At 44.1% G+C, this 14,439-nt stretch overlaps 1 protein-coding gene across 1 annotated transcript in view; it reads left to right on the forward strand.

Moving 5' to 3' along the window:
- LOC106138762 (mucin-2) overlaps positions 1–14,274 on the forward strand; it is a 45,664-nt gene extending 31,390 nt beyond the window's left edge. Inside the window, exons 2-17 of the mRNA XM_060950492.1 lie at positions 764–815; positions 3,138–3,418; positions 3,875–4,034; positions 4,478–4,504; positions 4,535–4,651; positions 5,037–5,215; positions 5,347–5,482; positions 5,802–6,351; positions 6,856–7,789; positions 7,883–8,064; positions 8,122–8,308; positions 8,393–9,578; positions 9,723–10,235; positions 10,440–11,890; positions 12,026–13,317; positions 13,609–14,274. Of these exons, the coding sequence (XP_060806475.1) occupies positions 764–815; positions 3,138–3,418; positions 3,875–4,034; positions 4,478–4,504; positions 4,535–4,651; positions 5,037–5,215; positions 5,347–5,482; positions 5,802–6,351; positions 6,856–7,789; positions 7,883–8,064; positions 8,122–8,308; positions 8,393–9,578; positions 9,723–10,235; positions 10,440–11,890; positions 12,026–13,317; positions 13,609–13,823 (7,462 nt within the window). The 3' untranslated portion in view covers positions 13,824–14,274. The remainder of the gene's footprint in view (positions 1–763; positions 816–3,137; positions 3,419–3,874; positions 4,035–4,477; positions 4,505–4,534; positions 4,652–5,036; positions 5,216–5,346; positions 5,483–5,801; positions 6,352–6,855; positions 7,790–7,882; positions 8,065–8,121; positions 8,309–8,392; positions 9,579–9,722; positions 10,236–10,439; positions 11,891–12,025; positions 13,318–13,608) is intronic.
- Positions 14,275–14,439: the final 165 nt, after the last annotated feature.

The raw sequence follows: 14,439 nt of genomic DNA on the forward strand, positions 1-14,439 counted from the left end.
AATGGAGCCCATGTTGCGCCTTTGTGACCATGATCCAGAATTGGCTGAATCAGTTTTTTAAACAAATCGACTCCTTTTTGACTGCTCACCTCTTTTTGGATTACGGTATACTTCCAGTTGCCTGAATGTGCAGGTTTTCCCACGATGTTTTCCCTCACTGTAAGAACATAAAAAAACCAAGTACCGAACTTATGACATAGCCTTATCATCACGTTTTCCCACTATTTCACGCATCCATTTACACTTACGTGTAAAGTAATTCCTCAAATCGATTCTGTCACCTTTGACCCTGGGCAGTGTTGAAAGAAAAAGTGATAAATGTAAAGCCTTCAGTCTAAAAATATCTAAGATGTTTCTCAAATTGATAAACATGTAATATGGACTCAAAAATGATTGAGATTACGTATCGCGGAGAGGTTATGTTTAAGTTAACATTCGGTTAGATATGTTTTTATTACTGGGTACCTATCGTATGTTAAAATTTTTATATTTTAAGGGAAGCTAGTTATCTAGTTGTTGCCTACGATTTAGTGCAGACGAATGCCCTTAATCTGCCATTGTTTTTCAATGTGTATGCTGTATTACTGCAACGTTTCATAAAAATCTGTTTTGGAGATTTTGAGTAAAAGAGTAACAAACACACAAACATTCTCATATCTTTACATACTTTCAAATTTTTTTTATTTTATTTTAATCTTTTACATAATTGCCTTACTTCCTATATTAGTTGACTCTGAATAATATCTTTCTTTTTTTGTTTCAGGCCCCATGAAGCGGCTGTCATGCGCATAGCGGCACTGATTGCACTCGTGCAGGTAATGTACACTGTACAGTATGGCTAGATAATACAATCTAAACTATTTTAATAAAAATAGAGTGGTTAATCTTTTTTTTTCATTTTCGATCGAATTTCGGTCTATCCTCCATTAAGTTGTTCCATGATGGAAAAAGGGATAGGATTTTGTCCGACTAATGGGGGTAAGCTTCACTTGCAAACATTCGCGGAGGCCAGACGGGAGTTGCTTTAAGGAAAAACTGACTCACCAAATCTTGGCTAATGGTCAAAGGCTTAGCTAGGGCCAGGAGGAAGAGAAGATACACCTGATGTGTTAGGCTATTTCCTGAATCTCAATAAATAATATTTTTTCTCAGCTCCCATCTTCTATTTGCTACATCATATTTTGTTTTATTATCTAACTGCATACATTTACGTAATATATAAAAACTTTATTATTTTGACTTCATGAATGATGAAATGCAATAACAAATATTGTCTAAATTGCTATCGAATTCTTTGTCCATACATTTTAAAGTCAGGTTTCGACCAAGAGCATTCTTGATTGAGACTTAGAGTATGACTCGAACCTCTCCCATATCAATAACAACTTGATTTTATTTATAAAGAAGGTATATATGTAGTTTAATTTCCATGTAAGTACTTAATTTAATGTAAACTAACTTACGAGGTAGACTGATTCTAAAGTCACAAGATGGCCGGCTAATTGCTGGGACTGACATTTAAAGGAAGTGACAGATTGCTAGCCCATCGTCTAAAAATCCGAGTTTAATCCTCTTCCTTATTTGAATTTAATAAGCAATCTATGCGGAAAGAGAAGCACGTGGCATACACTATGTATCTTCGCCAACAAATTAGCATGAAAACACTATTCTACAATACAATTTTGGGAAAAAGAAATGGGCAGACATACAAATTATATCAAGTACATGACAAAATTTATGCGTATACATTACAGTATAAAACTAACTAGATGATATAATACAAAAATGTTACGAATGCCCTTTATTGATACGCACCTTTAACCAAAGGTCTGCTTTGATGTACGCTAATAAATTGTAAACTATTTCGTTTGCATCTCAGAAAAACAATTGCTCAATTGTTGACGGGAAAGTGCGCAAAATAACTCTTTTGTGTGGGATGACAAAATAATTTTATATCGAAGACCATCACTCATTTTTCCATTGTTTAGAAATACTCAATAAAATTATTGACCTCTTACGTTTCCATGCTATATTCAGTTGTGAGGTAATACGGTTCAAGTTGATTGATTTTCTTTGTAGAAGAATTCATATTTTAATTATGATTGCGTTACCTTTGTGTAAAAACGTCATGAATGTTCAGTACTTAATTGAAAATCTTTGCCTTTGCGTGTTAAGAGCTAAATCTCCAGTTTATTTTAAGGTATCACTTATTGACTGACGTTATTATTGATTGACGTCAAGAATAACTTTTAATCAATCTCCTACATCCAAAACGTACCCGTAGAAAAGCAGCGGAACAATATCTTTTTCAACAATGTCAATTTACAAAGATATAGATCTTCAATCTATCATTTTAATATATCATTATAATTATCCTTCTCTTGAGTGGTCCGTCTATTACTTTCCAGGAGTAGAAATGTCAATTGAGAGAACAATATTTCTTCTCCTTGCGTCGAATTCTTCAGTAATAAGATCACGACTACAGGGTATTAAATTTTTCTTTCATGACGTTCCTTAATCTATCTATCCTTAGGAAAAATACTAAACTAAATCTGACCTCCGTTTCATTTATTACCCAGAACACTTCTGAATGTTAGTCGTGTCCCCATATCTTTGCATTTTTCACAACGCTCAATGCTTCGACTCGAGACTTAACGTGAGAGTGGAAAAAAATTACATTGTTCCCAAACAATAAATTTAATAGATATCTGTCCGTTACCATGATCTGAGTAATGCAATTTTGATAATGAAGCGGAGTTTTGAAATTGACATTTATGTGCAGTTGTGTTCACTTTATTGCACAGTTGTATTTATTTTAGCGTAAACGTCGTAAAAGAAGATATAGGGATTTAAAATATTTGCCTAGCTTATGATCCAAGCTTGGGTTAAAGTTATAAAGACAGTCTTTGATCCTGAAAGACCTCTGATCTTCATATACCTAGGCGTTGTTAAGATTTCCAAAATGACCAATCCCTAGTTCATTATAATAGGTAAACCCTAGATCAGGCAGAACTCAGGAAATAAAATGCAACTGTGACACAACCAAGCTATCAACACTATTTACTCGTCACAATAATCTAACCTAGATATTAATTCTTCAAAACACCAATCTTAACCACAACATCTTTCCGCTGTAGCTGTCGCTAGCAACAGCTGTTTCAGATGTCATCGACTCCCTCTCGGCTGCTGAGCTGAACCTCCAGCTCTCTGGAGACAATGCCCTCTCTCCATTCTTCGAAGCAAGCGCAGAAGATAATGGCGTCAACTTCATCAGAGGATCAAGAGCTGCAGATTCTCCGTTGGCGCCAGAAATTGATGTGCAATGCTCCGCCGGTTTCATAGACGTAACAGTGGAATTTCCTGATGTGTTCGATGGGATCATTTACAGTAAAGGTCATTTAAATGACCCTAAATGCAAGTAAGTGTTGCTACATGCATTATAGCATATCGATATTGCTTGAATATTACTTATAGGTAAGGTACGTTCGTTGTACAGTTAATCCGATAAAATTATTGAGCGCAAAATAAATTTCAAATTATGATAAGTCAGCCATGATACACTTCCATACTGACCATACACTTCCATTCTTGAAAAGCCATCTTTGATAATTTCTTATAAATCTCAATAATCAGAATAAGTTCCTGGTCGACATCGTGTGACCCGAAATAACGGGTGATGCAAACTACCTTAGGGATCTAAACACAGATGAAAATACTTAATTTAAAGATAAATAAACTGCAGATTATAGCATTACCTTTTCGAGTCAAAGTCTTAATTAAAAATTACAACAAATTTCTTGTAGCAAAAAAAAACTACCTTTGAACAATACAACAGAAATCACTGATAATGTAAGTTTCTCATTTCTAATTGCAGATATGTGACACTAGGTGGTAGCCAGTCTCGATACTCATTTAGAGTGCCCTTGAACGGATGCGGTTCACGCCCCCTCTGTAATGCTTGCGGAACCATTGATAATGTGCTGGTATTCCAGGCTGATGACTTCGTACAAGGACCGTTTGACTTTGCGAGGAAGGTAGGAAGAAGTTCAAAATGTAATAAGTAGACAACAATAGATGATGGTTTCAACGAAGAGAGAAATAAGTTCAAAAGTTTTTATTGTGTTGATAGATCTAAAGAGATCAGACGTGAGAAACCCTTCAGACAAGTCCAATCGGGATACACGCCGAAAACAAAGTATCTATCTACTCATAGATAGATCTTTTTATAGATAGATCTAATGGCATCTCAATAAATGACGAAATTCAGTCGTATTTAATGATTCTGTACCTAATTATTCAAGTGAAAGAGTATTTAAAACTAAACGCTATTTTACTTGACTTAATTAGCAACGTAATCATCAAAGATATTATCTAAATTAAGTCAAGTGAAGTACGCATTTTACGTCTAGAAGTAAATTTTGTCCATCCCACTTGTATTGAATTAGGCATGTGTTAATAAAATCCTGTAAATTTTCAGGTGTCATGTGCGTCAACATCTCTAGAAGTATCAACGAGCACTGGCAGGAGAGAAGAGACACATACGTTGAAGTTGAAGCCTTTCATGGTTGACATGCTGGATGTGGTCGCGGTGCAGGGTCCCGCGGGAGGCGTCGAGTGCTGGATGGATATACAGAAGGGAGTGTTCCCTAACGTAAGTTCGTCAATTCTAATTTATACCTACTTTAAGGTAATTATTGGACCAAACATATAAAGGCTATGTCTTTATACTCTATGGAAACTCTAACAAAAAAAGGCAAATGTCTCTAACGGCAAACGTGGCCTTTAGTCTGTAAAGGCCACGTTTGCCTGGACGACGCCATGATGAAATTGAGATACAGAAAGTAACAGAACTAGGCCCCACGCCTAAAAGAAGTACCCTTTTTTAATAGATCTACTTATATAAGCTGCAGAAACAGTGACAGAGAACTAGACCTTGTGATATGTTCGTAGAGAAAATCGGTATTTACACCCTTTTTTTTGTAACTGACTCGTCTTCTCGAAACATAGAATCTTATTGAAATTTATTTAATTTTCAGACGACTCCTCTGAAAGAATCAATAAAGATTGGAGAGTACCTGACAATACTCGTGTACTTGAAAGACGTGAGGAACCAGTTTAATTTGAAGATCCATGACTGCTGGGCGTATGATAACGACAACTATGACGGACCTGGTACCAATAAAATACAGCTCACAGACAAAGAAGGCTGTCCTAAGTAAGTCTATAATATTAAAGATGAAATAGCTATTATTTGAAGAAAACTTAATAATAATTTTAAACTGATAAAGTATTATTATTACATTTGCATGTCAATGTTCACATTTTTTTAATGTTATTTTTTCACAGAAAAAGAAAACTCATTGATCTGTGGCAGAAGTCGACCAATACGGGGAAGAGTGGCGCCACATTGATAGCCTACAGCAAAGTCAGCGCCTTCCGATTCCCAGATACTGATCAAGTTTATTTGACGTGTAACGTTGAGGTTAGGCTAATCATTCTTATGACTCTTTATTTATAAGATACGGTTATTCTTGATCTTATTCAATGATCAACCAACCTTACGGTCATTGGAAGTTTTAAGCGTACATAGTTGACATGATAATTTTTCACCATTCCCAAATTAAAAACGGCTTATGGTCAGTTGTAGCTAAGAGCAAATGCTGCTTCTTCGTCTTTGTCGTTGGTAAAGAACTTTGTTTCGTTTTTGTTTGAAAATTTGTCGCTTCATATAACAATAACATCACAGCACCACCTATGTGGATAAGAATGGAATAAAAATGCCTTTCTTTTCCTTATTTCAGTTATGCACAAGCGATTGCGAGGCGAACTGTCAAGGGATCACCACGGAAATAACGACCACATTAAGACCCCAACAGCGTTGTTACCCCGGGTCACCGGACCCCACGTGCTACGAAGTGCCCACCGTTTGCCCCCCAGGGTCCACTGACCCTAAATGTCGCCAAGTCACAGTATCTCCAAGACCAAACTGTTATCCTGGTAGCACGGACACGCGATGTCCGAAATCGCCACCTTCTCCACAACCCACATGCTACCCTGAATCAACTGATCCAAGGTGCAACAGGCCAACACCGAGTCCTCAACCAAATTGCTACCCAGGAACTACTGATCCAAGCTGCCCACAGTCCACAACAACTGGACAACTACAATGCTACCCTGGAAACACTGACCCTAGATGTCCACAGACAACTTCTGAACCAACCTGTTATCCCGGCTCGAGAAATCCAAATTGCCCGCAGCCACCACGTCCTACAACTGAAAATCCACCCACTTATCTACCACCATCTTCTTCTCAGCCGAGATGTTATCCTGGCAGTTCCGATCCAAAATGCCCACAATCCACGACTCCTTCTCAGCCAAATTGCTACCCAGGCAGTTTTGATCCAAGATGTCCTCAACCTACTACTACAGCCAGACCCAACTGCTATCCTGGATCTACGGACCCAAGATGTCCACAACCCACGACTCCTTCTCAGCTCAACTGCTACCCAGGCAGTTCTGATCCGAGATGTCCGCAACCTACAACTACAGCCAGACCTAACTGCTACCCTGGAACTACGGACCCAAGATGTCCACAACCCACGACTCCATCTAGGCCCAATTGTTATCCTGGAAGCACAGACCCTAGATGCCCACAACCTACGACTCCTTCACAGCCAAACTGCTACCCAGGTAGTTCTGATCCAAGGTGTCCCAAACCAACACCGCCTCCTCAACCAAAGTGCTACCCAGGAAGCACTGATCCCAGATGCCCAAAACCAACAACTCAGAAACCAGTTTGCTATCCCGGTTCTCCTGATCTGAATTGCCCACAGCCAACAAGACCGACAACATCAGAACCTGCTACTTATTTACCACCTTCCCCAACAGAACCTAAATGTTATCCAGGTTCTAATGATCCCAGGTGCCAACAACCCACAACCATTCCTAAACCCAACTGCTACCCTGGATCTACTGACCTTAGATGTCCACAACCCACTACTCCATCTCGACCTAATTGTTACCCAGGCAGCACAGACCCAAGATGCCCTCAACCCACGACAACACCTAAACCCAACTGTTACCCTGGATCTACCGACCCCAGATGTCCAAAACCAACAACCCCATCCGGGCCTAACTGCTACCCAGGCAGCACTGACTCCAGATGCCCGCATCCCACGACTACTACTAAACCCACCTGCTACCCCGGATCTACTGATCCCAGATGTCCACAACCAACGACTCCATCTAGACCTAATTGCTACCCCGGCAATTCTGATCCAAGATGCCCTCAACCCACAACTACTCCTAAACCTAACTGCTATCCTGGCAGCACTGATCCTAGATGTCCTCAACCCACATCTCCATCTAGACCAAACTGTTACCCTGGGAGCACGGACCCCAGATGTCCAAATCCAACGACTCCATCAGGACCTAACTGCTACCCAGGCAGTACTGACCCAAGGTGCCCACAGCCCACTACCACTGCTAGACCCAATTGTTACCCTGGGAGCTCAGATCCCAGATGTCCTAAACCTACCACTCAGAAACCAGTTTGCTATCCTGGCTCTCCCGATCCCAAATGTCCACAACCACCGAGACCAACTACATTGACACCCCCGACTTACTTGCCACCTTCAACGTCAGAACCCAAACCCACCCCTTCACCTAAGCCGAATTGCTACCCGGGTAGTACCGACCCAAGATGTCCCCAACCTACTACTACTCCTAGACCTAACTGCTACCCTGGTAGTAATGATCCAAGGTGCCCTCAACCAACTTCTCCATCTAGGCCAAACTGTTACCCTGGGAGCACAGACCCCAGATGTCCAAAACCAACTACTCCATCAGGGCCTAACTGCTACCCAGGTAGTACCGACCCAAGGTGCCGACAACCCACTACTACTTCTAGGCCGAATTGCTACCCAGGATCTACAGACTCAAGATGCCCAAAACCAACCCCCAGCCAGCCAACTACTCCTTCTAAACCAAATTGCTATCCTGGGTCGACTGATCCAAGGTGTCCAAAACCAACTCCAAGTCCTCAACCAACTACTCCTAGGCCAAATTGTTACCCAGGCAGTACCGACCCAAGATGTCCTAAACCAACTCCAAGTCCTCAACCAACTACTCCATCGAGACCAAACTGCTACCCTGGATTGACTGATCCAAGGTGTCCAAAACCAACTCCAAATCCTCAACCAACTACTCCGTCGAGGCCAAACTGCTACCCCGGATCGACTGATTCAAGGTGTCCAAAACCAACACCGCCTCCTCAACCAAAATGTTACCCAGGAAGCACCGATCCCAGATGTCCAAAACCAACTACTCAGAAACCAGTTTGCTATCCTGGCTCTCCTGATCCTAATTGTCCTCAGCCAACGAGGCCATCTACTTTAACACCACCTACCTACCTTCCACCGACGACTTTACCTAACTGCTTCCCAGGGTCTTCTGACCCTAGATGTCCACAACCAAGTACCACTCCTAGACCAAATTGCTATCCAGGCAGTACTGATCCACGGTGCCCACAACCAACAACTACTTCTAGACCGAACTGCTACCCAGGCAGTACTGATCCAAGGTGCCCACAACCCACAACCACTGCTCGACCTAAATGCTACCCAGGCAGTACTGATCCAAGGTGTCCACAGCCCACAACCACTGCTCGGCCTAGCTGCTACCCAGGCAGTACTGATCCAAGGTGTCCACAGCCCACAACCACTGCTCGGCCTAACTGCTACCCAGGCAGTACTGATCCAAGGTGTCCGCAGCCCACAACCACTGCTCGGCCTAGCTGCTACCCAGGCAGTACTGATCCAAGGTGTCCGCAGCCCACAACCACTGCTCGGCCTAACTGCTACCCAGGCAGTACTGATCCAAGGTGTCCGCAGCCCACAACCACTGCTCGGCCTAGCTGCTACCCAGGCAGTACTGATCCAAGGTGTCCACAGCCCACAACCCCTGCTCGGCCTAGCTGCTACCCAGGCAGTACTGATCCAAGGTGCCCACAGCCCACAACCACTTCTGGACCAAAATGTTACCCAGGAAGCACCGATCCCAGATGTCCAAAACCAACTACTCAGAAACCAGTTTGCTATCCTGGCTCTCCCGATCCTAATTGTCCTCAGTCAACGAGGCCATCTACTTTAACACCACCTACTTACCTTCCACCGTCGACTTCACCTAACTGCTTCCCAGGGTCTTCTGACCCTAGATGTCCACAACCTAGTACCACTCCTAGACCGAACTGCTATCCAGGCAGTACTGATCCAAGATGCCCACAACCAACAACCACTTCTAGACCGAACTGCTACCCAGGCAGTACTGATCCAAGGTGTCCGCAGCCCACAACCACTGCTCGGCCTAACTGCTACCCAGGCAGTACTGATCCAAGGTGCCCACAACCCACAACCACTGCTCGGCCTAACTGCTACCCAGGCAGTACTGATCCAAGGTGCCCACAACCCACAACCACTGCTCGACCTAACTGCTACCCAGGTAGTACTGATCCAAGGTGCCCACAACCCACAACCACTGCTCGGCCTAACTGCTACCCAGGCAGTACTGATCCAAGGTGCCCACAACCCACAACGGTTGCTCGGCCTAACTGCTACTCTGGATCGAATGATCCTAGGTGCCCCCGACCTACGACCACTCCAAGACCTAACTGCTACGCTGGATCCACAGATCCAAAGTGTCCCAAGTCCACACCACCTCCACAACCAAAATGTTACCCAGGGAGCCCCGATCCTAGATGTCCAAATCCAACAACTCAGAAACCGGTTTGCTATCCTGGATCTCCTGATCCCAATTGCGCACAGTCACCAAAACCAACAACCTTAACACCACCTACTTATCTTCCTCCTTCTACTGCAGGACCGAAATGTTACCCTGGTTCTACAGATCCTCGATGTCCACAAACAGCTCCAATAACTAAACCAAACTGCTACCCAGGGAGTACTGATCCTAGGTGCCCAAAACCGACTTCAACTTCTCCTTCTAAACCAAATTGCTATCCGGGATCGACTGACCCCAGATGCCCACAACCCGCGACTACACCAAGGCCGAATTGCTACCCTGGTAGTACTGACCCAAGATGTCCAAAGCCGACTCCAAGTCAACCAACTACTTCTTCACGACCAAATTGTTACCCAGGAAGTAATGATCGCAGATGCCCGCAGCCTACTACCACCCCTAGACCGAATTGCTATCCCGGTAATACTGACCCAAGGTGTCCACAACCTACTTCTACTCCAAGACCAAACTGCTACCCCGGATCGATTGATCCAAGGTGCCCTAAACCCACACCCCCTCCTCAACCAAAATGCTACCCAGGAAGCACGGATCCCAGATGTCCAAAACCAACCACCCAAAAACCTGCTTGTTACCCTGGCTCACCTGATCCTAACTGCCCTCAGCCGCCAAGACCAAGCACTTTGACCCCACCAACATATCTCCCACCATCCACATCTGGACCCCGATGCTATCCTGGATCAACAGATACTAGATGTCCTCAGACAACTACTCCAAGGCCCAACTGCTACCCTGGTAGTAATGATCCAAGGTGCCCTCAACCAACTACTCCATCTAGGCCAAACTGTTACCCTGGGAGCACAGACTCCAGATGTCCAAAACCAACTACTCCATCAGGGCCTAACTGCTACCCAGGTAGTACCGACCCAAGGTGCCGACAACCCACTACTACTTCTAGGCCGAATTGCTACCCAGGATCTACAGACTCAAGATGCCCAAAACCAACTCCCAGCCAGCCAACTACTCCTTCTAAACCAAATTGCTATCCTGGGTCGCCTGATCCAAGGTGTCCAAAACCAACTCCAAGTCCTCAACCAACTACTCCTAGGCCAAATTGTTACCCAGGCAGTACCGACCCAAGATGTCCTAATCCAACTCCAAGTCCTCAACCAACTACTCCATCGAGACCAAACTGCTACCCTGGATCGACTGATCCAAGGTGTCCAAAACCAACTCCAAATCCTCAACCAACTACTCCATCAAGACCAAACTGCTACCCCGGATCGACCGATCCAAGGTGTCCAAAACCAACACCCCCTCCTCAACCAAAATGTTACCCAGGAAGCACCGATCCCAGATGTCCAAAACCAACTACTCAGAAACCAGTTTGCTATCCTGGCTCTCCTGATCCTAATTGTCCTCAGCCAACGAGGCCATCTACTTTAACACCACCTACCTACCTTCCACCGACGACTTTACCTAACTGCTTCCCAGGGTCTTCTGACCCTAGATGTCCACAACCAAGTACCACTCCTAGACCAAATTGCTATCCTGGCAGTACTGATCCAAGGTGCCCACAGCCCACAACTACTTCTAGACCGAACTGCTACCCGGGCAGTACTGATCCAAGGTGCCCACAACCCACAACCACTGCTCGGCCTAGCTGCTACCCAGGCAGTACTGATCCAAGGTGTCCGCAGCCCACAACCACTGCTCGGCCTAACTGCTACCCAGGCAGTACTGATCCAAGGTGTCCGCAGCCCACAACCACTGCTCGGCCTAACTGCTACCCAGGCAGTACTGATCCAAGGTGCCCACAACCCACAACCACGGCCAGACCTAACTGCTATCCTGGAAGCAATGACCCCAGGTGTCCCAAGCCAACCACACCATCCCAACCAAATTGTTATCCTGGCAACACAGATCCCAGGTGCCCACAACCAACCACAACAGTAAGACCTAACTGCTATCCTGGAAGCAATGACCCCAGGTGTCCTAAACCAACGACACCATCCCAACCAAATTGTTATCCAGGCAACACTGACTCCAGGTGCCCACAACCCACGACAACAGCCAGACCAAACTGTTATCCTGGAAGCAATGACCCTAGGTGCCCCAAACCAACAACGGTGAAACCAGTTTGTTACCCTGGATCTCCTGATCCTAATTGCCCGCAACCCCCTCGTCCCACAACGCTCAATCCCCCTACCTACTTGCCACCAGTTCAAACTACTACAACCTTAGCACCACGATGCTATCCTGGTAGCAATGATCCTAGGTGCCCCAAGCCTACTCCGACTCCTCAACCCAACTGCTACCCAGGCAGCACGGACCCTAGATGTCCAAAACCCACTCCTACTCCTCAACCCAACTGCTACCCAGGCAGCACGGACCCTAGATGTCCAAAACCCACTCCTACTCCTCTACCCAACTGCTACCCAGGCAGCACGGACCCTAGATGTCCAAAACCCACTCCTACTCCTCAACCCAACTGCTACCCAGGCAGCACGGACCCTAGATGTCCAAAACCCACTCCTACTCCTCAACCCAACTGCTACCCAGGCAGCACGGACCCTAGATGTCCAAAACCCACTCCTACTCCTCAACCCAACTGCTACCCAGGCAGCACGGACCCTAGATGTCCAAAACCCACTCCCACTCCTCAACCCAACTGCTACCCAGGCAGCACGGACCCTAGATGTCCAAAACCCACTCCCACTCCTCAACCCAACTGCTACCCAGGCAGCACGGACCCTAGATGTCCAAAACCCACTCCTACTCCTCAACCCAACTGCTACCCAGGCAGCACGGACCCTAGATGTCCAAAACCCACTCCTACTCCTCAACCCAACTGCTACCCAGGCAGCACGGACCCTAGATGTCCAAAACCCACTCCCACTCCTCAACCCAACTGCTACCCAGGCAGCACGGACCCTAGATGTCCAAAACCCACTCCTACTCCTCAACCCAACTGCTACCCAGGCAGCACGGACCGTAGATGTCCAAAACCCACTCCTACTCCTCAACCCAACTGCTACCCAGGCAGCACGGACCCTAGATGTCCAAAACCCACTCCTACTCCTCAACCCAACTGCTACCCAGGCAGCACGGACCCTAGATGTCCAAAACCCACTCCTACTCCTCAACCCAACTGCTACCCAGGCAGCACGGACCCTAGATGTCCAAAACCCACTCCTACTCCTCAACCCAACTGCTACCCAGGCAGCACGGACCCTAGATGTCCAAAACCCACTCCTACTCCTCAACCCAACTGCTACCCAGGTAATACTGATCCCAGATGTCCAAAACCGACTCCCACGCCTCAACCCAACTGCTACCCAGGCAGCACGGACCCAAGGTGTCCCCAACCTTCTCCTTCGACCCCCAGTTCATGTTACCCTGGTTCGAAAGACCCCAAATGTCCCCAGCCCTTCAGACCAAGCAGTACCAATCCACCATCAACTTACTTGCCACCGTTCCCATCGGACAATGAAGTGAAATCGCCTAGAGTTGGTAGGCTGGCGTCCAATAATATAGACTATGAAGAATCACAATCAGAGATCGGTAAGATTTTGTAATTTTTGTGTATTTTTAACTTAGGATAATAAGTTTAATTGGTTTTAATAGCTGCAGTCTTTAAAATTCTTACCATGTTCTTTTTTTCACATTATAAGTCTTTTTAGTTACTTTACTATTTTAAGTTGGTGTAATTGAGATTTATTTACCTATTTAAGGAGTTTGTACGTAGGTAATAACATGACCTCTCTGAAACTCATTCAAAAATTTAAAATGTCGCCTTTTTTATACACACGCATATTTTCCATATAAAACTTAAGAATATAATTTCTATTTCAGAAAACTTCGAATTCTCAAGGACGAAGCCCAGGTCTCGAAAAGTAAGAGACGTGAGCAGTACCGGCGAAGTCGTTCTCCAATCAGCCGGCGGTTCAGCCATCGTCTACTTATCTATTGGTTCAGTTCTATTCATCTTATGTCTAATTGCTAGCGTATACCTGTTAAACCGTAAGAAAAACAAAACAACCAATAGTAACGCTCAAAGTCTTTGTTAAATAATGTACCATATAATTAAGGAGAATGTGATATTATAATTATATTTGCGTTTCTAGTATAGTTGCAAATATTGCCAGCAATATACTAAAACTATTCACTGCCTTATAAGCTTTATATTACTCAGGCTTAAACTTGCCTATTTTATATATATAAAATAGTGCCATAATCGATTTTGATGCATCTATAAAAACTCATATATATGTAATCCCTAGTCAAATATATATGCGTTTTACTACAAAAATAAACAATATAAATTGATGTATAATAAATATTTTATTATAATTTTGGATATGTTTGTGATATATCTTGTAAATATATTTGCCAGTATATGATGTGGCCATTCAATGTATAGATTTACCTATGTTTACCATAACTCAAATTGTACTTATACTTGTGGATATAAATTTTGTGTTGTACATACAAAATATCCATGAAATATTTTTAAGCAGCTCTTTTAGATTATGTACATCACAAAATGTGTATTCGATTAATATTTTGAATGTAAGATTGCTTTTCGAGTCGATCTAAGTAAAACATTCTATGAATGTCACCCTGTGTTTTATTATTCTTCTTCTTCAAACCACCATCAGTCGATCATGTAAGGAAATATTGATG

This window comes from Amyelois transitella, chromosome 21, assembly GCF_032362555.1.
Source record: "Amyelois transitella isolate CPQ chromosome 21, ilAmyTran1.1, whole genome shotgun sequence".
Taxonomy (NCBI): Eukaryota; Metazoa; Arthropoda; class Insecta; order Lepidoptera; family Pyralidae; genus Amyelois; species Amyelois transitella.